Source organism: Acanthaster planci, linkage group LG06 (genome assembly GCF_054643075.1).
Source record: "Acanthaster planci isolate LZ-2023a linkage group LG06, COTS_SCS, whole genome shotgun sequence".
NCBI classification, from domain to species: Eukaryota; Metazoa; Echinodermata; class Asteroidea; order Valvatida; family Acanthasteridae; genus Acanthaster; species Acanthaster planci.
The window spans coordinates 15,260,408-15,287,106 of NC_141782.1; the positions used below are offsets into that span (position 1 = coordinate 15,260,408).

The 26,699-nt window shown below is 42.7% G+C and overlaps 2 protein-coding genes across 2 annotated transcripts; one reads left to right on the plus strand and one right to left on the minus strand.

Annotated features, from left to right (window-relative positions):
• The first annotated feature begins 2,460 nt into the window (after positions 1-2,460).
• On the plus strand, positions 2,461-20,940 carry LOC110989015 (uncharacterized). The gene is made up of 16 exons (XM_022253072.2): positions 2,461-2,898; positions 7,528-7,776; positions 8,383-8,492; positions 9,128-9,216; positions 9,533-9,562; positions 9,716-9,808; positions 10,097-10,216; positions 11,490-11,516; positions 12,134-12,292; positions 12,766-12,870; positions 13,057-13,115; positions 13,419-13,525; positions 14,191-14,429; positions 16,016-16,277; positions 16,791-16,837; positions 16,943-20,940. Exons 1-16 carry the CDS (start codon positions 2,626-2,628, stop codon positions 16,996-16,998), a joined length of 2,025 nt encoding a protein of 674 aa, XP_022108764.2. The 5' UTR covers positions 2,461-2,625; the 3' UTR covers positions 16,999-20,940.
• Positions 20,941-21,128: 188 nt separating this feature from the next.
• Positions 21,129-26,309, minus strand: LOC110989016 (uncharacterized). Its single transcript, XM_022253073.2, has 4 exons — positions 26,147-26,309; positions 25,557-25,647; positions 25,031-25,117; positions 21,129-23,938 (listed from the first exon to the last, which is right to left on the minus strand). The coding sequence occupies exons 1-4, from the start codon at positions 26,240-26,242 to the stop codon at positions 23,694-23,696; spliced, it is 519 nt and encodes a 172-aa protein (XP_022108765.2). The 5' UTR covers positions 26,243-26,309; the 3' UTR covers positions 21,129-23,693.
• Positions 26,310-26,699: the final 390 nt, after the last annotated feature.

Below are 26,699 nucleotides of genomic sequence, written 5' to 3' on the forward strand. Positions count from 1 at the left end.
TGCTTATTTTCATAGCCTCTGACAATACCAACTGGAGCCGCTGTAAATTCTTAGGTTATACACTATTGTGCCTTCTGTCTCGCTTATTAACTGCAGCATGCAGCGCTGTTGGTGTTCTTGGTGCATTGCCATCACGGTGATCTATGCCTAAACAAATTCCTCTTTCAGCCCGAGTTCTACTTTCGTGCACATGCCCGAGTGACTGTTTGAACTTAATCTTGCTTATTTTTTTATGCTAATTATTGGGGTGATTCTCAATCTTCTCAGATGTTTTTGGTAAAGCTTTTCAGGTTTGTACACTATGTTAGTACATATACTAAAATAACGTCGAGAAAGGGGGATCGGCGGCCGGGAAGTGCGAACACGTGGCAGAAGCAATTTCAGCCTGGGGTCAGGGGCCGACACTGAGGGCCGCCATGATATCACACTTCCCTTCTCGAAGCGTGTAAAAGCCCCGCTTGTACTATAGTAGCCTTGGCCCTCATGAAGGTCAGAAAAGTTTTATAAATCAGAGAATAATTCAATAAAAAATGTCATTTTAACAGGAGGTTTTGCATTTGGCCGAAAAATTTTTTGTAATTACGTAATTACAAAACAGGGGATCATCATAGTAGCCATTCTGATCTGCGCAAGGTTAATACACTGGTTCTGGATCCGCCCATGAAGCGAGACGGACCAGGGTCTGATTAGGGCTTGTTTGCCTTCACGCGGATCCGAATCACGATCAGTAATCCGACGTTAGTTCACTGACACCAGAACGTGCCTATTGGATAGCGAGAACCTGCTTTGGGATCACTGATGGAGATTCAGATCCGTGTGAAACAAACAGGGCCCTAGATCTTATCCTCTTCTCTCAATCCCGGCCCCCTGTCCAAACTGAATCAGATTCGGTAATGCTGGCCTGGTATGCCGCCTGGACCAGTAGGGGAAATTCGCGCGGAACACTTGTAGTTGTACAGCTAGTGCTGCGCGAGACCATTGTGAGGACCGTAGTTACCTCCAACATCCATGATCAAGAGCAAAAGATCAGCACCCATTTGGAGCATGGAGCTATTAAACACATAGCTCCACGTTTGGAGACAGCTGCACAGCGTCGGCGACCCCCCCCCCCCGGTATCTGGGGCGATGTTGACTTCTCAGGGTTTCCTGACGCGTGGAAATTAGGGTAAACAGTGGTAAGAAATCAAAGTTAAATCGTCAGTGAATTCAATTTGTATTGGGAATTGGGGCGTAGGGTGGGGGTGAGGAATGGGGGGCGGGAACTTGCCAGCCATGGAAATTTGACAAATTGGGGGAGGGGGGGTTGCTGATACTATTTGGCACTATATAGAGGGCGGTGTTCATGATAGAGATGCACCTCCGTAATGATGTTTTACTTTCCTGCAGAATCTTACATAAAAACAGCACATGTCTTTTCTATTGCTCCCCCCTTGAGTGCTAGTGAATACTTTTTGGTTGTTGGCAAGTCCGACTTATACTTCACAATCCGCCTTATTTTTTTCCCACCAGGAAGAAGGTGAGGGAGGGATGATTCAATAGCCCCCTTCCCCCGTCAAAAAGTGTAGGATTATATCCCCGCCCCCAGGATTTACGCCCATAGCAATCGTGCTCTATTATGAGGTTGACTGAGTTGCGTTGGACTCATGCATAAACACAGAACGTGAAGCATGAGTTTTTGCATTGACGGCATAGGGAGACGGATGGGGTGGGGCTCAACGGAGGCCATGCCCACCCCTGAAATAAATAAGTAATTTAAATGAAAAAAAAAGTAATGAGAGATGGACAGTGCCTGGCCTGCGTCATTACCTATTCTTCCCAAAGAGTGGAAACCCCCCCCCCCACATCAGGGATGGATCCGGGGGGGCGGGAGGGAAGCACGCCTCCCCATTTCACCAAAAAATTAATTAATAAATAGAAAGGAAAAAAAGAGGGAGGGGAAGAGGGGTCAAACTGACTGAAATTGCTCCACAGAGCGCCTTGAAGCCAAAATGGCCCTGGACTCCACGCAGTAAGGACTTCGCGTTGCGCACTTGCGGTCATTTACCATTGCTGCCCTTAGGAAAATCCTGGATCCGCCCCTGAAAATATAGCTGCAACCCTCACAAAACTACCCAAAAAAAAACAAAATTTTTCCTTCGAGCAATTTTTGCTCCCCCAAATAGTTGGTCCTGGATCGGCACTTGACTGAACAGACCAGTGCAAAAACTGACCGTCGGCAATAATGCATACTCGGTGACCAAGGGTTCCTTCGATCTGGAGTAAATTTATAATTAGGGTGGATCGAAAAAAGATGGGGTGCCCTTGTGGGTTCATACCCTTGCAGGATCCCATCCCCATTAGAGAGTGGTAGGCATGGATTATAACCGAAACCTAGCAGCCGCTTTGACTGTTAGTTCCTTGTTTCGTTTGACCGCCTCAGGTGGACAATAAGTGTGCGCCAGAGTGTGAAAAAACACGGGGTAGGCCTACTCTGGTTGTTTAGATAGAGTGACTAAATACTCCGCGCATGAAAGCAGTCTGCCAACGAGACTAGTCTAAACACACACAACGTGTTGCTATCAACTATCTCCGACTGGAGCGGAGGATTATTACGACTCAAGAAGTACTAATTGTATTTCCCTCACGATGAAATTAACTGTCTCGATGGCGATCCTGGTGATTATTTTGTTGGTCTCGGCCCTGACAGATGCAGCCAGAGAGGAGGTTCTCACGTCAAACAAGTCCTTCTTTAAGTTGGACCACAACGGTGAAGCAACGGGAGCAGCCGCTGGCCGGCAGCGGTTTAAGAGGCAGGCTACCTCGGCGGACCTCTCGGCTGATGAGATAGCTGCTTACTTGGACAAGCACAATCAACTCCGCGGACAGACTGTGCCCCCAGCCGCCGACATGAAATATATGGTAAGACGAACAATCTTCTCGTACATCAGAAGTCACAAACCAAAACATCAGCTCACTGGAAAAAAAATCATACAGCGCGAAAGAATCTAGGAAATTGATTTGAAAGAATCATTTTTCTCTGCTCATCATGACATTTCATGTCAGTTGTTCTTAAGAAATGTTTAAGGGTGGTTTTAAGCCCAAAATGGGACCGTGAACGCGTGTATTAATTTCTGCAAGCATTGTGCCAAATTATCTGTAAAATCAAGTAAGTATTGCTTAAACAGGATACAAAATGGTAGCAGAAACGTAACTTCAAAAGACGATAGTTAATCGCCGCGCCAGGGAACAGAAAACAAGACAGTTTGTTTTGTGTATTTGTATTTGTTAACCTTTTAATCCATTTTGTCGTAACTATATACACTGTACTTTATACGAGGAGGCATTAATCATTATTTGTTTTGTTGGTAGGATGGACTATCTCAACTGATTTAATCTTCTCCCCATTTTGTTTATCTTACCATCAGTGACCATTCTACTGGCTAGCTGTGGAACTAAAACTGAAGGTGTAAAGAATTTGTTGTTCAGGGAAAATATTTCATAAACCATGCCTTTTAATCTGTTTACACATTTTCTTTAACAGTGTTTTCGTGTCAGAAATGAACTGCAAATTGAATATATCCAGTATATTTCACATGTTGTAAAGTCCCGAATCCGGAGTCTGTCTGAGTCAACCAGTCGTTTTGTTCATGAATTGCTTACGTCACGATAACGTGAACGTGTCATGCTTTTTAAATACGTAAAAAACATACGTAAACATACGTGCTACCATGTACGTCATAATAAACACCAAATCGACAACAAAAGTAGTTGATAAGACCTTTCTGGGTATTGACCTCAGGACTTTCTAACATGGAAAGTATGTCCCATGGAAAACATTCCCTAATTCACTGAATAATACTTTTCCGAACATTTCCTTGTGAAATGAAACGAGGCCATTTCCTCATTGTGACAATGCCGTTCAATCCACACATCGCCCACACGATACGCGCAGCCACCTTTTAGTGGTGGGGGGGGGCAAATTCAAAAGCGAATGTAGTTTCGGGCTCATTGAACATGATGTTGGAGGAGAAAATATCAAAAGCCTTTCTGGTGGTCCTAACATCCTTGCTTTCATCTGCTGGTGTTGTTTTCTTATCTTCGATACCGATTTTTTTTCTTCCTACTCACCTATGAAATATTCTGGAAAACGATCCGTCGGGGGTACCAAGTTCCCCCCCCCCATTACACCACACTGGATACAAGGTTTGTTTTTTATTCTCATGCCAATAATTACACGAGGCCTCTTTCAAAGTTTCAAGGTTGGCTAGCTTTGATTACCGTGACAAAGGCTGTGAATGGCAATTATTGAACTGTTGCCTGAAGCACGCCACAGGTATGAACTTACATGGAGCGTCTCCACAACTACCCCCTTTTTACCTTGTTAAAGTATGCACTTAACCCTACAAGAGAAGTCCTCAAATACAGAAGTATGTTTTTTATCGCTTCTTATCCGTGCATTTAACACAGAAGTTCACTTCGACAAAGGATTGCTTTCCAGCATTGTTGGAACAATCAGCAATACGCTAGAAAAGAGTATGGAAGACATCTACTGCACATGCCGAGGGATTTCTAAATCGGAATTAATAATCAGACAAATTTTGGTATTGAAGCATGCATCTTATTCCGATGACTACAGGCAAGTCCATAGGTGTGTTGTAAACATGACGTCTACGCACAAATGCTGGGAGAGTAGACACGCCCCTTGCAGATCCCATACCAAATGCTGTGCTACCCTCCGTCTTTTTTTTTACCAATGCTAACGTCTGCCGTTCTTGCTCTTTTGCTATTAAACAAAGGCATGCAAATGTTGACAAGTCCTGCTGAATAAATAAAACGGCAAACTACTCAGTACTGAGTACACTTCGTGTCAAATTTTCCTATTAATTTTGAATACAGCTTTCATTGGCCACTTTGGGAGACACTGGTGACTTTAAATTCAGACCGTGACGCTAGAGAAAATTGCAGGTTCAGTCTATAAACAGGTGTACCACAGACCTGACATTTTGGCGTGTGGAGGGAACAGAAAGAAACAGGGACACGTTGTTTCTATTGACACACGCACTTTACTTGAGCCGGACAGTATACACTTCCTCCAGTTATTTTTATCATTTCAAGTTTCACACTCATATAGTCCCCATTTTTGAGAGTCTGTGACTTATTGGACTGACATGAAACCTCCTCGCCCTACTTAAATAGTTTTCCCCGCTCTTTTACATAAACATCCATATATAGAGCCTTTAACCTCCCCCCCAATAAATTCAATCGCTGGGAATTCGGCTCGCAATTTGAGAATGATGACCATCTTGCCGTCCGTCCTTTTTTACAAGCGGCCCGAGAGTGAGACACTTCATTCTCGGCAAACAGGAAAAACATGACTACCCGTTACTCCATGCAAATTATTGCGACAAAGTGGCGATTAAGCCTGGATAATCAGGGTGGATGGCAATAGGGGAATTATGGATCGTCAGATCAACGTCTTACTTCAGATAATCTCTCGAATAATGAGCCTTGCTGTAGTGCCGTTTTCACTACGCAGGTTGTCAAGTACATGTATACCCAATCTACATGTACGACATCAATCGCTGAATTAAAGAATTCAGTGAATAGGTAAACCCCATACATCCTCAGAAACAGAATTATGAAGAAAAACTCCCCACAGCAAGAAAGCCGTTCTCATAATGACCTGTGTTTTCTTATTCTGTTGACTAATTAAGAACATATATCTACAGCAATGATCAAAACTGTTTCTCAATTCTTGCGTGTGAACCTAGCTTACTGCTACATCAAAAGCCATTGGTGACAAAATTAAAGCAGTGGGACACATTACTGCTAAAAACCACAAATCAGACCGAAAAACGACCCCTTACGCTACCCTCCACCCCAACGCACGGTCATAGACTCGTTGATTTCCCCTCACAATTGAAAATGAAGTCAAATTTCAAATTTACCGATGTCCCGATCTCTACAACTGAAGGTTGCGTGTTTTTGTAAAATCGAGTGAGGGGATGGTCCAAATATCTGTCTCTTGGACCAGCGTGGGCACTGTGTGATTTAACCTCCGTCAATAAGATTTTTGAGCGTGGTCCTCTGTATCTGGTGAACCACTGCTTCACAAGCCTATTTCGTTCTTCAGTAAACATGTTTAGCTAAAGTACCGTGTAAACCCAACACATGTCGTTGGACAGCACTGATTTCTGTATACATAGGTGTCTTCGGGTATCTTTTAGATAGAAAAATGGAAAGCAAATTTGTCGTTCGGATCAGTTGTCTGGTATTTAATTAGCAGCCAAGTGTCAGGTGAAAGGAGCATCGGTTTTCAAGGCCGCTTTAGGAGAGGCTGGGCTCCAACACCTCAGATTATCCATGGAGTCGCGTCGCAATATCGATTAGTTTAGAGAGGACCGAATAATCTCTGCGGTGGGTTTCGGTCGCGTTTGGAACGGACCCCGTTCTCTCTAATAAAAATCATGCAAATGTAACTGCTCGTTGCCATGATGGTGTCTACGCTTGGCTGCTCTGTGGATAAATACCTTTATTCAATTCAGGATATTTCAAAGACATGTACATGTAGATGTGGGGCTTCCGTCCTGCGTCATCCATTGGTTGAAGTGACCGACTCCCCTATACTATAGAACAGTTATAATCACTTTTGCAAGTAATTTAAACTCTTCTGTATTCTTTCCATTCTATATGTTTCCTATTTAATAGCTCCATACCCGATCGAGGGCGGATCCAAGAGGAGGGGACAAAGTAAATATTTTACATGTACACTACAAAAACGTTAGTGCTAAATTGGTGTTGATTTAATACCTACCAGAGGACTACATGTGATGACTACTACGTCAGTTTCTGTTTGTAACTTTGTTGGCCTTTTTGCATGAGGGTTGTGTTGAGGGTTGAAGCCCTTACACTAACAGGGGCGGATCCAGGAATGTTTCCCGGGGGTCAGGCCTTAGGTCTAGTTTTTTAATGTCTCTTTTTTTACCGACAAGCGCAAACGATGATGAAACATCGTTTACAATGGTATCAGTGCACTTACTTTAGTTATTTTATATTATTTTCTACATTTTAAAACCTTTTTCCGTCTTCGGGTGGGGGGGTGACCACCTACCACCCCCCCCCCCGATATGCACCTGCGTAACACAACAGTCAAAAGTTGTTTCAGAGCCGCAACGGGCTCCGTTTAACTACGATTTGACCCATGGATCGCTGATCTCTGCCATGAGAAAAAAAGTTTGTGCAGGTCTTTGGCTATTACAAATGAAGTTCAGTTACTGTTCTGTATAGTGCAGTCAGTTTTTAAAGAATAATTATTTCATCGACGAAAGAAGTGCAGACTGGTTCCCCTCCGCAAATCCAAATTATGGGCGGGAACCAGTGCTCATGCACCTGGCTTCAAAAGGAACTTTACTGATCGGAATACTTGCAACGGTTAGGGTTTTTGGGTTTTTTTTGTTTTGTTTTTGCATGGAGATTAGCAGGCTAAAGAGGTGCCTCCGTCATGGCTGACGTCACACATTAACTGTCTATATCTCACACTGCTCACAGATCTGGGATAGTGACTTGGCCACCATGGCCCAGCAATGGTCTGACATGTGCATCTGGGACCATGGCCAACCCACCAACATTAGTCCGTTCAGCAGCATTGGTCAGAACCTTTACATAACCTCTGGCGGCACCCCAACCAGACGAATCAATGGGACTGGGCCCGTACAAGCTTGGTATGACGAAGATCAGTACTACACGTACGAGTCAAACTCGTGCCAAACGAACAAGGTTTGCGGACACTACACACAGGTAAAAGACATTGGCGCATGCACTGTGTTTGTTACATGTTGTGTTTTTGTCTGTTGGTTAAGTTCGTTGTTTGTGTTGATTGTAGCTTTTTGGGTTTTGTGGCAATTGTTTCTTTTTCTGTTTGCATTGTGAAGCTATGAGTCATTTTCATAGACGTTCTTGTTTTCCCCTTTTCCCAAGTCTCCAAGTAAGCCTCGTGGTTTACAACTTTTACATTATAGAACTGGTAGAAGTTTGATTGCCTTGGTATTTTCACTTACATTACGTTGTTTTTCGCGAAAATTTTACTTTGAAAATGATTTTAATACAATATTATAAGTTGATGTAGAATTTCGATGTCCTGAAGAAAACATATCGGTCTGCCCTTTTGTAGGTGAACCCATCCATAACCTCTAAGAACCATGATAGAAAATAAAAAAAACGGATAGTGCTAGACGATAACAGATAGGTGTACCAAAATGGTAATTTTAGGTGAGTTTGAACAGCGAGCTTTTGTCGACTACTATTCGATTTTCCCTGGTAACCTATCCTGGACACTGCGTTAAATAGACCTACGGTTCACAAGTGGTCGTCGCTCAAAGTTTCAAAACACATGTGTCTTTATAGGTTGTCTGGGCAACGAGTTACGCAGTTGGTTGTGCGCAGGCGTACTGCGCTACTGCCACCGGGATCGCATGGGAAGACACCATCATTGTGACCTGCAACTACGGACCTGCGTGAGTGAATTAGCCTTCCAAAGTTCAACAAAGTTTTCCATTGAAAAAAAAGGTTTCATTTGAAACTTTCAACAGTCTTTTCATACACTTTAATCACCTTTTTGTAGACGGAACCAAAACCCTAGCTACACTCACTAATTAAAGTTTTTGACCAACAGTAGAAATTTGGATACCGTTTACGTATTCACATGTTGCCTGTAGTATATTACGCTGACAACTTCCAGTTCTGCTTATCACAAAACTGTACTATCCTGCGATGCTGCATATTAAAGGAGGAGAATAAGCTCCTCCCCCAAAGGGGATATGGGAGCTTAAATCAGCTCAGTACATGCAGTTCACCAAATTGTACCAAGAGATACCGTGCACGATATGGGGCCGATGGATACCCCCCCCGTGTCCAATCCCTATACACACTCTAGACTATTGTTACTTAACACATCCCCCTAGATGTCTGTAAAGGATTCCTGAGATTCCGATCAAACAATGACCAACACAAAGGTGGGGGGGGGGTGCTCTCCGCCCCATATCTTGCATTATATGGACCAAGAATCCTATAATGTTGCGTGGAAATTGTAGAGCACGGATTGGATATAAAGGTAATCACATTCGTGGGTCTGTTTTTTTTTCCTTCTCAGCGGAAATTACAACCGACAGCCCTATATATCAGGCACGCCGTGCACACAATGTGACTCTGGTATCGGACAGTGCTACGGAAACCAATGCAGTAAGATCTGTTCCCCCCTCCCCATTCTGATAATGTCAAGCCTAGGCAATACACATGGTGGAGCCTTGAAGTTGACCATAATGTGATTTTGCAAGAATGTGTAGGACGTATAGGCGAGTACGTCGTCCTTGAGCAACGATGCGAGCGGTGTCATGTTTTTGTTCAATAATATAATGGGAGCTACTCCAAATCTCAGGAATGACGCAGTTGACGAATAGAGACAAGGCAGGAATTGACTAAAAACAATTTCGCTCGATGATTCAAAGTTTAGCTTTATTTTCTCAACTGAATGAATTTTATTCTCCACATTCGACAGGGCTGTGCTCAACCCATAACGAGGAGTGTGGTGAGTCAATCATTTAAAAAAATCTGTCTGTTTGTTTTTCTCCGTTGATTTAAATCCATATCTGTTCCATGCATTCTCTTAATCTTAAATCTTCAAAACCCCACATATCTTACCTGTGATGTATAGTGACCCCGATATTCACCCGTTCTTCAGTTTGTGCACAGGTTTGTGAGAACTGCGGGACTTTGGACAACGCCGCGTGTTCCTGCGCATGCCCGAATGGCTTTTACGGCAGCGATTGTGGAAGTACGTAGGCCGATCCACCTTGTGTGTAACGAGATATATAAGAGAAGGCTTCACATACCTATGTAACCGGTTCTATGATGCTAAATGACGTCAGTATACCAGAGGCCATTGTCCCAATTGGTGATTTCATCTTAATGTCACTGCCATGCACTGTGGAACCAAAAATATTTGCTAAATTTTTTAATTCGTTTTCAAACTCGAGTAATCCGTCGAGAAGCAGCTAGAGACTTTTTTTTTTCAACTTGTTACAAACTTATGGTATTTAATAATCATTGCTTTTCTTTGCAGCGGTTTGTGAGGACACGCATCAGTACTGTGGCGCCAACCCGGGCTGGCCGACGTCCTGGTGTGACGATGACCACAGCTATGTGCTGACTAACTGCCCTGCACTTTGCGATCTGTGCGTTAGTAAGTAAAGCCGAGAATTATATTTTCGGTTTGAAAAGAGAACACTCATCTAAAGAGAAAAAAGGTATAGCTCCAAAATTCAGGATTTTGTTGGAATGCTTGTTTGTAACTAATCATGCTTACGGCACAGTGAGCCATCGATTGATGGCCTGAACACACAATGGGGCTTTTAACAGGTGTCAAAGAGAAATGTTTTTAGGAAACATAAGTTGCATTTTTATCCGAATGGTGGTGAAAAACACGAAGGTCCTTTGCAGACATTTAGCAGGAAACGCTGCCCGACTACGGGGACACTGGCTGTCTTATTTGCTATGTCGGTGTTTGGACTTCCTTGCAATTCTTCTCCACTGAAGTTGTTCCACTCTAGTTGAAACGACAAGTGTCTTAGTCCACAGCTACGTGCATAGAAAACTGTATGATTCGCCCGGACCCAGTGCCGTTTAAATTGGTAATCCTTGTCTTGCTAGGAAGGAATATTTTCGCGTCCTCAAAGTATCACGTTGAAGAACTTACATGAAGAAATGAGCTTTAACCCTAACCCTCCTCAATCCTTCACCTGTTGGAGGACTGAGGAGTGTTAGGGTTAAGTAAATGGATTTGATGTAGAATCACTAACGCAAAAAAAAAATTGCCCCCCAAAATTGCACACAGTCATGTAAAGCGCTCCGTTGACAGCTGATAGTGTGGCATCTGTGCCAGTTCGCTGCGCTCTTAAAAGGTGTACAGGTGAAAGTAACACAAGTACCAAGCAATATAAACAGGGAGTCTGGTCAGCGTTCCCTACAGTATGGTTTGAATTGTGAGTTACGGACTAGTCCATGATACCTCCATGTGATGCGAACAAGGATCAGGGTTACATGCGTTTTTATTGACCAGTCACATGACCAGTCTAGGCCAAGGAATATACGATATAAAGACAGGGGTATAACGATAACTGATAATGAAGTTTTCTCTCTGCTGTGTGACTTGTCACTCTAAAAAGGACAGTTAAATTTGACTAGAATTCAGTAAAATTTAATTGCTCTTCAGAGTCAGCTAGGTGCAACTGGAAATTAGTCAACCTGACTAAGTTTTTCCAGTCTGTTCATTGAATTTTAAAAGGCATCGAATAGAAATCTTGTCAGAAATGCATGATTTTCCAACGTAAGCGTGGGTGTTTGACTGAATCCGTAGTCGATTTTGAACAACTAGGAAAATCAGTCAACAATTTGACTGGTTTGTTTTAAGAGTATACTATGTAGTGATAATCTGCACGCTTTATTTTTTTCTCCAGGTATTCAAGATCCGGGCTACTCATGCGGTAATGGCTTTCTTTCTGCTGTTAACTGTTTAGCTGCTCAAGAGCGATCTCATGAACATATAAACAAACATAACTATAATCAAACGTTTGTCTGTAGAACTGGCTCGAATGAAGAACGGTCCTATAATGGGACAATTGGAAACGGCGATACTCGAGGGTAGCACATGCTTTCGGAAATTAATGTAATTGTTATGCTGAGCTGTCACAGAAAAGTTTGGGGTATTCTTTTGTTAACAATAAAAATACCAAAGAGGCAGTTCTCGGACATTGCCCCCTAAAAAAGAGAAACTACAATTTTGTAATCAAACCATTACTCCTGTGATAAAGTAACAGCGTCCTCCAAACTCTCCTGATAGTTTCAAATACTTCTCTTATCTGCAACCAGTTTCGAAAATCCCTAGTTTCTGAACTTCCTCGTCAAAACTTACCGAAGAAATTTCTAAAAAATAAAGGCCCGGAAAGCTGCTGTAGGACTGGTAATTTGAACGATTTTGAACCGTGGGCCTCATAAATCGTAGTCTAGACTGCGCACAATTCTATGAGCAACCTGACAACTTCTAATCAGTTACTCTATGTCACACTCTCTAAAGCATTTTTGGGTAAAAATTTAAAATTAGATCCCTCTACAGCTACGACTGCCGCAGCAACCGATGCACCCACAGTTGCATCAACAAACGCACCAGCAACCAATGCAGCCACTGTTGCATTAACAAACGCACCAGCAACCAATGCTGTGACAAATGCAGCAACCAACCCGCGTACAACCGCTGCAGTCGGTATGTATGAGTTGCATAATCCTGGTACATGAATGTGTAAGGTAGGCATATATTACCGACATTATTCAATTTTTGCCAACATCGTTTTTTATTCGAAACCCGCAGGCTTCAACATTTACTTCCACTGATGTAGTGGTTAAAAGAAATCAATAATTTCTAGATTTAAAAGATTTAACGGTACGTTAGAGTTCTTCAACACGGACGGATGTTAATAGACAGAATTGTGACGGTGTTGGTAAATAACAAGCCGTTAACCACTCAACTCTACTAAATTTGTTTAACCAACTCGGCTGAATTGTTTTGGCCTAACCCTTAATTTGCGTGGATTTCCCTACATTCTATCCACTGTAAGTAGGTGGGCGCGATTCATTGCAAGAACTGTTAGTTTGGGGTGGATACTATAACTGCCCTAAATCTGTACTGAGTAATGAATGCACCTTAAATGTTGTTTTTCTCAACCGCGGTGAGAGTAGGTACAACAGCATGCCCGGACGTGTCGTGTTCCAACGGGGGGACATTGGATTCTTCTACATGTGAATGCATGTGTACATCGGAGTACCAGGGAGACACCTGTCAACGTAAAATATACTTTCTCCCTTGTTATCTTTTCCTTCATAAACATCCTTTTTCAAATTGTTAGTTATAAATGAGGAAGCTACCGTTTTGTGATTGTTGAAAACTTTGCTTTGTTCTGTGCACGAATTCTTTTCCTGTAGTCCTACATTTTGATAGGTTATTTTCAGCCTTTTTGTCTCAAATTTTAGACGAACGTGAACAGGCCCGCTTTGGTGTGCTAGTTATACTGTTGGCCGATATTGCGTTTGTAAGTTGAAAGTATTTTGTTTCTTGCTTTGTATTTACGTGATATAATCGGGTTGGATAACGAACTGACATTTGCGACATATTTTTCTTACGCAAACCCCCCCCCCAAAAAAATAGAAAAATGATATCTACAGATTGTCAGTTTTCTATATAGAAGATGTATAACGTTTTAAGCCTTTTCTCAAAAAACATATGTTTAGCGTGTTCTGAAATATATGCTAAGCCTGTTCTCAAAAGTATCAACTCAAGTCCATAATGGACCTCAGTTTTAAGTTATTTAGTTTTCATTTCCACATGGACACAGTGGGACTATATCGAACCTTACGTCGTCGATTTTGTGGCTTACATCTTGACGTCCTTCTGCAACGATAGATTCCAGCTGTGTTGCCCAGACAGTGGTACCAAAAATACGTGAGTTCATGTTTCAAGTATATTATGCTCACAAAAGTATTGAACTCAATTTTCCCGATCTGACCTGGCTTACTCTTGAAAGAGATATTGTGGAAATGTCCGCCCTGGGCCGTACGTAGGACCATAGAGCAAGGAACACATCAGAAAGGGGGGTCTCAGGATCTCAGGACAAGGGACTTCAACATTTTTAAACAGAACATCAGATACCCTGCAGTCTGCTCTATTTGAAATGCCTCAAAGACAACCCAAGACTTCTGCTTTGTGGTTGTCTCATAAGTGAAACAATGGGGCATTACAAGGATTAGTCCTTTCCACCAGCTTCCTTTAATTTTGTCCACTGTAAAAATCCCCATGTCTTTAAAACCAAGGGTATGCAGGAATACAACTTTTTATTCTAAAGACGACCACGGCATGATGCATAAACCTCTGAAGAGATTATTCACTAACTGTATCACCATATAAGCTTTACTAATTGCACCTCCATTTTGCAAAGCTTCAAATCTGTTTGACATTTCTTCAAGACCATAGGTTTTCGATCCAGTTAAAGGTCCATACTTTTCCCTACTTCCTAAATCTGTTTGACATTTCTTCAAGACCATAGGTTTTCGATCCAGTTAAAGGTCCATACTTTTCCCTACTTCCACCATTTTCTCCCTCCTGCTCAGCACTTCGAGGCTGGCTTTCGTGAACGAATCGCACATTGTGACAGCCACCGGCTACCCGGAGCTGTACCCGGACATCAGCGGCGCTTTCGTGGTAATGTTTCTGGTCACCCCGCCGGCCACCACGGAGCTCTGCCATCAGGGTGGCACAGTCGTTCCTTCGTCTCGTAGACGTCGGGAGGTTTGGACCCAGGATGACTGGGCATGGCCACTGAGAATCCGTAAAAGGGCTGTTGGAGACGGTAAATAATCAGGGCGGATCCAGACCCCCCATTCTGCACCCAAAAATAAATCAATGAATAAATAAAAAGAGAAGCAAAAGACGGAGGGGGAAGAAAAAAAAAGGAGGGACCCAGCCCCACGAGGGAGGGACCCAGCTCCACGAGGGAGGGACCCAGCTCCATGAGGGAGGGACCCAGCTCCACGAGGGAGGGACCCAGCCCCACGAGGGAGGGACCCAGCCCCACGAGGGAGGGACCCAGCCCCACGAGGGAGGGACCCAGCTCCATGAGGGAGGGACCCAGCTCCATGAGGGAGGGACCCAGCCCCACGAGGGAGGGACCCAGCCCCACGAGGGAGGGACCCAGCCCCACGAGGGAGGGACCCAGCCCCACGAGGGAGGGACCCAGCTCCACGAGGGAGGGACCCAGCCCCACGAGGGAGGGACCCAGCTCCATGAGGGAGGGACCCAGCTCCATGAGGGAGGGACCCAGCCCCACGAGGGAGGGACCCAGCCCCACGAGGGAGGGACCCAGCTCCACGAGGGAGGGACCCAGCTCCACGAGGGAGGGACCCAGCCCCACGAGGGAGGGACCCAGCTCCACGAGGGAGGGACCCAGCCCCACGAGGGAGGGACCCAGCCCCACGAGGGAGGGACCCAGCCCCACGAGGGAGGGACCCAGCTCCATGAGGGAGGGACCCAGCTCCATGAGGGAGGGACCCAGCCCCACGAGGGAGGGACCCAGCTCCATGAGGGAGGGACCCAGCTCCATGAGGGAGGGACCCAGCCCCACGAGGGAGGGACCCAGCCCCACGAGGGAGGGACCCAGCCCCACGAGGGAGGGACCCAGCCTTATGAATGTGACAAAGGCGTAAAAAACAAGTTCTGCTTCCAATTACCAAGCTTCTATAATTTGACGGCCGGGACCCTAACCATTTTAGTTCATTACCCCCACCCTCCTTTGAAAAATCCTGGATCCGCAAGTTTGGTCAGTTTTTGTGATACTCTCAGGTATGTTGCTGTTTAGGGAATAGCGACGTGTGATGCATATTTTGCATGTTTCTTGAGGACGGGCAAGCTAGTTATAATAACTCAAACTCTAACAGTAAATCAGGAAAATTCTGGGGGGAAATATTGGGGTTACACCCGCACTTTCAACTATTTCCTATAAAGGCAAGAGAGTGAACCTCATTCTTAAAAAGAATGAGTCCCTTATAAATCCACACCATGATTTGAAACCACTCTATAAAGATGAAAAACCACTCCAAAAAAGTGAAAACCACCCCCTTTCTGCCTGCATATCTCAGATTTTAGCCATCCATCCATCCCACTTACCGGTACATATACTCCTCGTTAATTTCCATTTCAAGAAATCTGGGGCGTACGTAGAGCAGTCTTAAGACTCTACCTTTAGTTTGATGAACCCCGTAAAAAAGAATCAGAATCACTCACATTCATCTGTCGTAGGTCTTGTGCTTTAAACCCCACTTTTATTAAATAAGCCATTACGCCTATTTCCATTTTAATTTTGATGTCACTTTGTGCGATTAATTTCCCCAACAGCCCAACAGGTAGAATATCTTTAACGCCCTCTAATGAAATGGTCAGGTCCTTACCTAGATCAGGACGTTCTTCTGGAAGCTCTTGAGGAGAACGTGGACAACCTGACCATGGCACTTTCCGGTCTGAACGTCAGCGTGTCCGTGGTCGGTGTCGAGGCTGGGCAGGAGGAACCGATCGTCACCCAAGCACCGTCTACCTCAGCGGCCCCGGTACCTCGTGGCATGCCCGTCGGTGTTATTGTCGCCATCGTTGTGGTCGCCATTCTTGCCGTGGTCATTGTCGTTGTAGTCATTGTTATATGCATCAAGTAAGCAAAACAATGTGTTCCCATTTTCATGTTCTGTTCAGCATCTTTGTAATGTGTCGTTGTTCACTGGTGGCAGACGTACGGGCCGAGTTCTTTCGACAAAGAGTTTGACACACATGCTTTTTACATGTGCAAAGTTTCAACCGGAAAAATCTTGTACGCATATCTGAAATGGCTAGTTGCTGCCCCACGATACCCAGATCAGCATTACTTTGCGTCTTTATACAGTTAGCAAAAACTATTTACGCACGGCAAAATTAATGTCAGACTACTGAATTAACATCTCTCAATGAAAATAAGCCTTTCAAGAGAACTGTCTCAGTATCAAAGGCATGGACACACCTATTTCAAAATGTAGTAAAATTTCAGGATAAAAGTTCTTAATTGGACTGAATAAATAGCTTGAATTCTTCATTTTCATGTGCATCAGTGCTTGTGTAGATGATACAAATTTCCCGATGCCCCCTCACTTAATTCATGACATGATTTCGTCATTGTTTCTTGTACTTCCAGGAGTTCTAAGCTAGGGAAGGTTGATCCCAACGACAACGAGAAACCAGGTAAGTATATTCGAAACATTATGTTTGTTTACTAGCCATCATCAAAGGTATTCTTTTAGACATGAAGATAATTGTGACAAAATGCTTCATTTCATCTATTTTCAGATGTTCCAGGAGGTTATGAAAACCATGTAATGACAGAAACGGCTCCGAACGCCTAGCTGCCGTGTGTGCAAACTCTAATGACATCCGCGAATACGAAATTCCTGATTTCATGAAAATCTCCCCTTACGCGTGCACATTTTAGCTATGATCTTCATGCTGTAGTTTTCGTCGCTCAAATAATGCCTACGCGGCAATGTTATAAGATTATAATACTGCACCAATCCAACTTGAAAATTCCTATGTCATATATACCGGTATGTTCTCTGCTTGTAGAAGGTATTGCTGCTCATCAAAACAGAGGGTGAAAACTGAGGATTGCAACGTATATGCAAGTCTCCGACATTTGGAAGGATTGCCACGTTTTTCAATTATGTGGAGGCTTCAAGATTAAACTTTGTTAGAGACCACGTGCATGATCCAGGCTGCACATTTTTCAGCGACCTTCCACTAACTACATTGACGAAGTGACCAAGACTCGAAATCAGGCCTTAATTGGCAATTTCGAGCGTATTCTATTCGGATGGAATATCTACGAGTAAAGGTTTTATTAGACAAAAACCAGCGCAAAACTTGGTTCAGACTGTCGTGCCAGAATAGTGCCGAACTAAATTGGTCTCAGGCGCCTATATGGCAGCTTCAATCGACCCATAAAGAAGATTCTTAGAGGGCGTACTTTACCAAAGCACATCCAGCTCGCCTCTTGGTGGGCCATTTCTCGCAAAACGTTTTCTAATTTTGACATGAAGTAATCTCGAAAACCAACAAGACTGATGGAAAAATACATATTTTGTGGACACGTACGTTTTTCTAACCATATGCATGGACTCGGAAAACGCCGGCAAGCGGAACTAAATGCTTCATTAATATTACATATTTTATATGGCTACAATATGAGCCTACCAGCTCTTTATATCAATCACGTCAGCTTCTGCCGCTGCAACAGAATTTCAAATCATGTAATTACATTATCCTCATCATATACAGGACCTGTTATTACTCTTGCCTAAGCAAGATTGCCATTGGATTGTGGAGTTCTGAAAGTCCAACCTTCTAATTAAAAAAAATAATAATTTTGACTGCAGTAAAATGTTGACAGAAATATTAGTGAAATTGTGAACAACAATTGCCATAGTCAAAATTTGACTTACAAGTGTGACTGGCCACAATCTTCCTGGGCGTCACCACGCGGCGCTATTTCTCACCCCTTTACGCTATTATCTACGGGCACGTATTTAGTCTTGTGCTACCTTAAAAACACAATCTGACTGTGGCGCTGAACAACACTTGTCACACTGCCAAATAACTCTTACCACTCTCAAAAAGATTGACGACGTGATATGAAATCATTTAAGGACTATCACATCTCAAGATACCTTTTCACAGCTGACAGTTAAACTCCCCAAATAAAGACCTCATTGGAGGAAAAAATCCCGAACCACAATAGCGTTTATTTAGCAACAACAGTACATTATGATTTTTTTTTTGACAGATCGGACTCATTACAGTTTTAAATATAGGCCTATCAACTTACTCCTTCCGTCCGTAAACTAATTATCGTAAGACTTCGTTCGGCTTGCAACTTCTACTTCGGTCTTGTCTCCCAAGGTCACGTCTGAATCAGCTGCTGTAGTCATATTTGTTAGTCAGTGCTTAAGTTTTTCATCGTTTTACCCCCGACTTAAAGCCACATTTGAGACTTATGTTGAATTATTCATATCAGTTCACGACACCACTCGGCCTAGAATTGAAAACAAAAATAGTGTCCCAATCTCAAAGGCCGAAAATTTCCGCGTCAAATACCACGTGTAGGTGGTTGTAACATGCCTTCAAGACACGCTAATAGAATATTGTTATAACATCTGCCCAAAATCAGATTTTTGTTGAACAATTATCCTGTGAATTCCCAATTTTGGGGAGAAATGGGTCAGATTCGCGGTATAAAGCGAGTGGAGACATCATACATCGTGACTATGGGGGAACGTGCGACAAGGCAAAAAATTAAAATGGCTAAATTTTTTCAGTTATCTGCACTCATCGCAAGTTCATGCCTACTGCCCCAGACTATCAAAGAACATTTGTGAGTACTAATAACTCAAAGCGTCTTCAAAATATTGAACGTGATGTTGGCTGATGTTTCAGCTTAACGACATCGTTCGCAAACGTGAAGCATGTTGACAGCTCAGGTTATTTGTGTGTAACTTCCACCAATCATCTCCCAAGTGATGTGAATTAGGCATATTGCCGCCCCTGGTCAGATAACATCCCAAACCTTCCTGTGTGGCTTGAGTCGCGGATTGCAGAAAAACTATGGAAAGTCTTGGAACCAAGAATAGGTTGTGGCTTGAAATCACACACAGTGCAACTTAACTTGTACTTGGGCAGAAAGACTTGTGACTTACTTGTGTTTGGACAAAACTGACTTGTGACTTGATTTGACTTGACCTGTTATCAGATGACTTGTGGCTTGACTTAGACTTGCAAAAATTGACTTGTGACTTGACTTGACTTGACCTGTGTTCAAATGACTTGTGACTTGACTTGTGCTTGGACTAAATGACTTGTGACCTGACTTACCCTTGCAAGAGTGACTTTTGACTTGACTATGGGACTTGCAAAAATTGACTTGTGACTTGACTCAGAGTTGCAAAAGTTGACTTGTTAATTACCACCTCAGACTTCTTGGAACGAAACAAATCTCATATTTACTGCTGATAATACTGCTGAAATACAAAGACTTGTTTCTGACATCAACTTCTGGTAATCCTGAAGATGAAAGAATTTGGTCGGAGAAGGAAAAATTCAAGAGAACGGAAAATCGACAAAGAAAAAGGCCCTTGATTTACTGGACGCGAAGAACACAGAACCCATCATTCGACTGATCCTATTAACTTGGATTTTTTGCTAAAGCCTGGTTTCCCCTGCCATGCACTTGCCTTGAACAATTAAAATGATGATCCCGTATAGACTACTAGTAGTGCATTACATAAATTTATACGGAGCTAGGCTTTAGGAAAGAGCTTCGCCTGAACCCAAGTTGTTAACAAAGTCATTCTGAACGACTAGAAAAATCAATCTATCGACGTCATGCGCGGAGAGTCGCTGGTGATTATTTCATACTACATGTACATTGAACTTTTTGTGACAATTTAGTCTCGGGAATAATTTAGTGTACAGCAACTCTAGTAAACCAGCCCGAATTGGGTGTTATAAAGTTACCCTTTAATGAAGAAATTCACTCAGTGACTATTTTTAAACTCTGCATTTTGGTACTTAGATTTTTAATTAGAATTCGTTATGTCCGGGTTAAAATTCGATTACATATTAAGAGATGTTACATAACATATCAAAAATAATTATTGTTTCGGTGGCGAATTTTGGAGAAAATCTTGTGTGAGCAGCACTGCGGGTAGTATTTTTACAAATACATAAATATTGTATTTATGTTGCAATCTGTTTTCAAATTCCGAATTTGTTAAAGCATTTGAAAATAATTTCTGTTTCTAATTCTTTTTAATATATGCGATTATTTTCAGGTGTAACGTGTGACGTTTTAACATTCTAAGTATTTTTATACTATGCGTATATATTTTGGCTATTCACGTTGTATGCTATTTTGCAGAAGAAAATAAAAAATATTTTAACAAGAGAAATTATTTGTGAATATGTTATTTGATTTTTCTCTTAAAGAAAGAGATCTCGAGGACAGCCGTACACTTTATCATTCTTTGTGCGTGGTGTAGCCATCATGTCTGCCGTTTTCGAAATCCCACTCCCATGCTGACAGACAATGAGTATTCCAACAGCGCATGCCCCAAATGAAGCACACAGGTAAGGTCATTTTGGACGCGCGTGCGATAGTCTGCTCCGTGGAGATCATTAATTTTACTTTGATCGCTATGGCGTACCCCGTGGGCGCAGCCCTATGCGGACTCGTGCGCTTTGTTCGGCGATGACCTAGCTTTTTATGATATATTGAACTAGCTCAGAAGAGTGACGAATGCCGGGAATAATCACGTGAAAATGTCATGGAGGTCATGAAAAAGATTTTGTACTGCTTCCCTTTAGCCATACAGCCATTACACAAGCCATGGGACCATTATAACTCCTGGCAGGCCAAAAGCCAGCCTGATCCCCGACAGAGACACGGACAGAGGGATATAAGACACATCACTCATGGAACGGGATATTTCCATGCGCATGGATCTCTGGAGACCTTTATTTTTGAACAAGCACTGACCCAGAAGCTTATCCAGATCTTGGGTTGGGGGGTGGATTATTTTTCCAGAAAACGACTGTCCAATTCTTTTCTTTCGTAAATTACACCATCCTTTCCCTTTCCAAATAAAGATGGTACGCCTGTATACCGTTTCCGAACTGAAGATTTAAATTTGCTTGAGGATAAAATGATCAAAGAGCGGGGACCCAACAGCGCGCAAAGTCAGTTCGTGGAAACAGCTATAGGCACCGCGGGAGAGACTCCTAACACAGGCTTTTCACGTTTCCATTTACCAATAAGTATTCGAAAGCGATGAAAATTTCTCACTGAGTCGAACATTTGGTCTATTGAAGCCTCGACGTTTGCATAAAAGCAGCTTTTGAAGAAGTCTTGGTAAGTTAACTTTTACATTTATTACAGGTTATTTTGAACCTGGTAAAATAAACTTCAGAAACCCATATTTTATCATATCCTCGTATCATATCCAGAGTCTCCAAATTCTTATTTTAACTCTAATTTAACTGAATCTTCACTGTCACATTAAACTGTTGTAAACCCCGTGAGACGAATTTAAAGACGTGCTGTCTATGTACACGTTCTCAGTCTGTTGAAAAAGACGACGAAGGGACACGCGTTTTTATGTGGCTTATCTACCGTTAAATATTTTAGCCCAGCCAGCTTTTTACTGGAGGATGGATATTGTCGCTCCTATTTTGTCGAGGTTTCTAACAACCGAAATGTATTCCTCATTACCAAAAAAGGGATAAATATTGCAAAAGCTTAAAATACGCCGCTTGGGTAAGGTTAAGGGCCTAAGGGTGTATATAAGTATACGTAAGACATACAATTATTGTAATTATGAGCAGCGCCTCAAGTGTCATACGATGTCCAGCGACCCCCCACCCCCGTTTTTCGAACTTTTCCCCCAATCTCCGCAAAGAGTTTTGCCACCGCTGTGTACGGTGGTGATATATCCGCCAGATATGTAAATCACCGCGTCAAATTAGTATGCAGAACTATTCACCGAGAATACGAATTTGGATTCCTCCTTCCTCTGTTACAAAGCCTATTACAAAATCAATACCACATTTTGCTGCTATTTCCGTAACGTTTTTTGTGTTAGCACTGCTTAATGATTACGGCTTTTCTGTATCGAACACATGGCGTTGTCCTTGGGTTATAGCCTATTCATCCATTCGTAAAACCCCAATAAACTCAGTCTGCAAAGATCCGATTATTGGTATACTGATTACATCATCACGATTTGTGCTCCAACATCTTCTGCTGCAAGGAAAGATTTTTGTGGCGCACATGAAAGCGACGTCAAAAGACGAGGGTAGGAAGCTGTGAACGAGCACAGCTCTGTTATTTTGATGTCGGTGCATATGTACTGAAGGAATAATGTTATGAACCAGCCCGTGGTGGACCAAGAGAGGGCACAATTTTCCTAGCAACGGAGGCTCCTATGATCAGAAATGCGTTTTGCCGGTTCACAAACGGCTATGAAAACACATGCCGTACGATCGAGTCGCTACCAAAATGAAGACTCACCAACATGGCTCTTTTCATCTGATGAGGGGGTGCTCCTGCTCAAGACAGATAGGCTAACCCCCTTTTGCCCTCGAGCAAGAATAACAATTCCTCTGTCTGTAAACTGGCTACCCAGAGTGCTACTCGCAATTTGCGAATAGTGAAATACCAAAATATTTCCTGGAGAGGATATCCACTAGAGTGAAAAGTCCAATTCTTGGTTTCTAGGATGAAAACAAAACTTTAAAAGCTACATATGCACAGGAACACGACACTGTAAATATGTGCATGTTGGAAGCCATTGTTTTGCGAATACAACATGCTATTTGAGCTACAGTGGTAGACAAACGCACTTGAGTTCAAATCTAGTAAATCTTATAACATAAACTGCTTCTTAACATTTTAAGGTCATTCAAAGTTAACATTCAGGTTCACATCATCCCCTAGTTTTTCTCTTTCATATCATTTAATTTTATCCTCTATCTCTAAATATTACCCAGACAAAAATATTAGTGAAATTGAGAACAACAATTGCCAAAGTCAAAATTTGACTTACAAGTGTGACTGGCCACAATCTTCCTGGGCGTCACCACGCGGCGCTATTTCTCACCCCTTTACGCTATTATCTACGGGCACGTATTTAGTCTTGTGCTACCTTAAAAACACAATCTGACTGTGGCGCTGAACGACACTTGTCACACTGCCAAATAACTCTTACCACTCTCAAAAAGATTGACGGCGTGATATCAAATCATTCAAGGACTACCACATCTCAAGATACCTTTTCACAGCTGACAGCTAAACTCCCCAAATAAAGACCTCATTGGAGGAAAAAAATCCCGAACCACAATAGCGTTTATTTAGCAACAACAGTACATTATATAAAGGAGGTAGGCCTTATGGAACTCAGCACTTTTTTCGACAATGATTTAGAATTCTATGAAGTCAAAATTAGGAAAAGGGCCTATGCCATGCGCATTCTCGAGGAGACCTCCGAAGCCCGACTTAGGCAGGCTGTCCTGTCATCTGCGGAGTCACCGTCGGGGTGCAGTACACGATTTGTTGGCCGTGGATTTTATCATCCGAGTGGTGATAGTCGAAGGTGACCACAGCCACCGGTTTGCCACAGCCCTCGGCTACCGGCGCACCTTTGAAGTTGTTGTCCATGCAGATGTCGACTTTGAAGTCGTCGTGGCCAGTAGGGGTCCAATTGTGCTCGAAGCACATGCGGAATACCTTCTCAGTGTTGTCTGAAAGGTTTGAGAGCAAAGAAAACAGGAATTGAAGACGTCTATTTCAATGATCCTTTCCTTTCCAGAGCACCAATAAGCCACTTGCGAGTTAAATTTGAATAAAATCTGGTACGCTGTGTTATCTGATTGCATAGAAACGTAACAATTTGAATTCCCCAGACTTAAGACACTGTTGCTTTTCCTCGTGATTCGGGGCAAGCTTTTGCATACCGTCTCTGGATTGAACTGGTTCCTTTGTGCCATTCTTACCCGTTGAGAACAGTGTATTGTTGCAAGACGTCTCTTGTGTTCGTAAGCAAAAGCTTGCCCCCAATCACGAGGTGTCATACGCAGCAAGGTATGAGACGGAGAGAACCCCCCTGCTTTGTGTTAGTCATTGTCTCGCAGGAATCTGGGGAATTCCTTTCAGACATCTTGGGGGGATGTGTTAAGTAACAATAGTCTGGAATGTGTATAGGGATTGGACATGTTGGGGGGTACCCCTCGGTCTCATTTCTTGCTGGGTATACGCAAATGGCTTTTTATAAAAACACGTTCTATTTCTGCATTAAATGGGGTGTAACTTGCCAGACGAATTTGTTTTTTTCCTCAGGGTTTACAAACCCCTAATAGGCAGTAGCTCAAAAGTTTAACTTTGTCTATGACCCTCGTTATAAGCGTAACATCTTCCAAGCCTATTGACAAGAATATACTATAAAAATCAGCGCTCTGTATATTCTTGTCAATATTCTGATCACAGTGCTACGCAGCCCTTCCATATTTATCTTCCAAGCCTGTCGTTCTAAATAAAATATCCATGAGACTTTAAAAAAAACAATCGGAAGAACTTCTGACCAAGACGTTTTGAATTTCTTAGATTTGCATGCAGATAAATCAGGTTGTCGTTAAGCTCGATGCAATAATCATTCACTTCATTGTCAATCAAAATTAATATGTAGGCCTACGTATACAAGCTCCCATCCATACTGCATACAGTTCATAATGTACGAAGCCGTTTTCAAGTTACAAGTACACGTGATTTGGTGGATCGCCGGCACTTTCAAGTTGAAAGCTGTCTTATTGAATAAGAATAAAGAAACTTCAACTTACTTCTTATTACGTACAACTTCCGATCAACCTTGCCTGTGAACATGTTAATCTGGTATTTGGCGGGATCCTTTGTAAATTCAAAGGTATCTGGACACGGATGGAAAGCAACGATGATTTGAATTACGTTAACAACATTCGCAACAGGGTCACATTCCTCAAAATACATTCCTCAAAATTTGCTTCACATCAGGGCAATCTCAGCATTTACTCGTTTGACCAGCCCCATTTCTCTACAATATAATTCGTGACTAAATTTGAGAAGCGCAAGCCCATCACACACAGAAACATGACGTAACTACCATTGAGTCCCCCCCTAGAGCTCCACTTGTCTCTGTAAACCTTCGGCATTCATGTACAAGTAGACACATTTACATACACTGTAACAAACATTATCTGCTTGAATTCTGCTTGACTACGTAAAACTTGCACGTGCCCACTTCATGCCTATTGATAAATGTGTCAAACATTTGTATTGTAAGAAGGAACAGCAATGACTCTATGGGAGAGTTGTCTAGCCAATACGTACGCATATACACCTCCCCAGCGGCCTTCTCCTGGAAGCAGTGGACGCATCGTGCATTTTCGTCATCACACTCCATGGTCTCGTAATAAAGACCCTATCCGATAAAAATAGACAGAGTGGTTTCGATTATGCGTGGTGCGATGGGCAACATGACAAACTGACAGTCCGTCAGGAGATAAAATGGTGTATGGAAATTAAACGAGGGGCTAATGTACGAGTAGGCCTACAACTGCTGACTCCATCGCTTTTATGAAACATCCTACACGTCCTAGCAATGGTACCGCCCACTTTCTGTCAATCCACCACATTCTAGTTAAATCGTATCATGATCTCAAAAGCTAAGACAAAAAGTACACCAAAAACAAAACGGTAGTGAAGCACCGCAGATGAAATATTTAAAAGTGGAATCACAGATAGGACGTATTTAAAGTACGAGAATATTACCCAAAGAGAATGTCGAATTTTGGACGAATTTCATTGCGAAATCCATGTCTTGATTCAGCCATCAACAGCGGAAAAGTGTTTCTGGAAGTTTTGTCCACAAAGGCTACTGGTACAATTTCCAGGGCCCTATAAAATAAAACCGGTCTTACCAAATTGCTCATGGCGGGATCATTACTGGGCTTCCAGAGTGCAGACACGTGGCAAAAGAGAACCAGGCACAAAACAGTAGCAGCTGAACCCCACATATTGACGGGTAATATTCCGTTGGTGTGGCGGATGAGAGACACAAAAACCTTCCACTGGTTATCGGCGCAGTCCCGCTTGCTTTTTATACCTACCGCGTATGCGCATACATTTATGAAATTAAAGAAATGCTAATATGACACTGAACATTTCACCGAGCATGCGTGTTCCGATCATAAAACCTGCTACCGTTGTATTAGAAGTATCCAGTTTTCAGTTCGCAATTTTCGCTTCAGGTTACGCCTTTTAAGAAATATGTGGTTCCAAAATATTTATATATATTTTTCCCTCGGAAGTTTGATATGCAAATTCAATACGTTATAGTTAGTTTTGTGCCTAAATCAAAGTGTGTGTGTCTTTTTTTTACTTAAATAATGTTCTGGTGATGGGTTCTTCCCAGTATCACCTGAGAAACACAGGACTTTTCTCGAAACCATAAATGCCGGAAAGCTGTTCTTC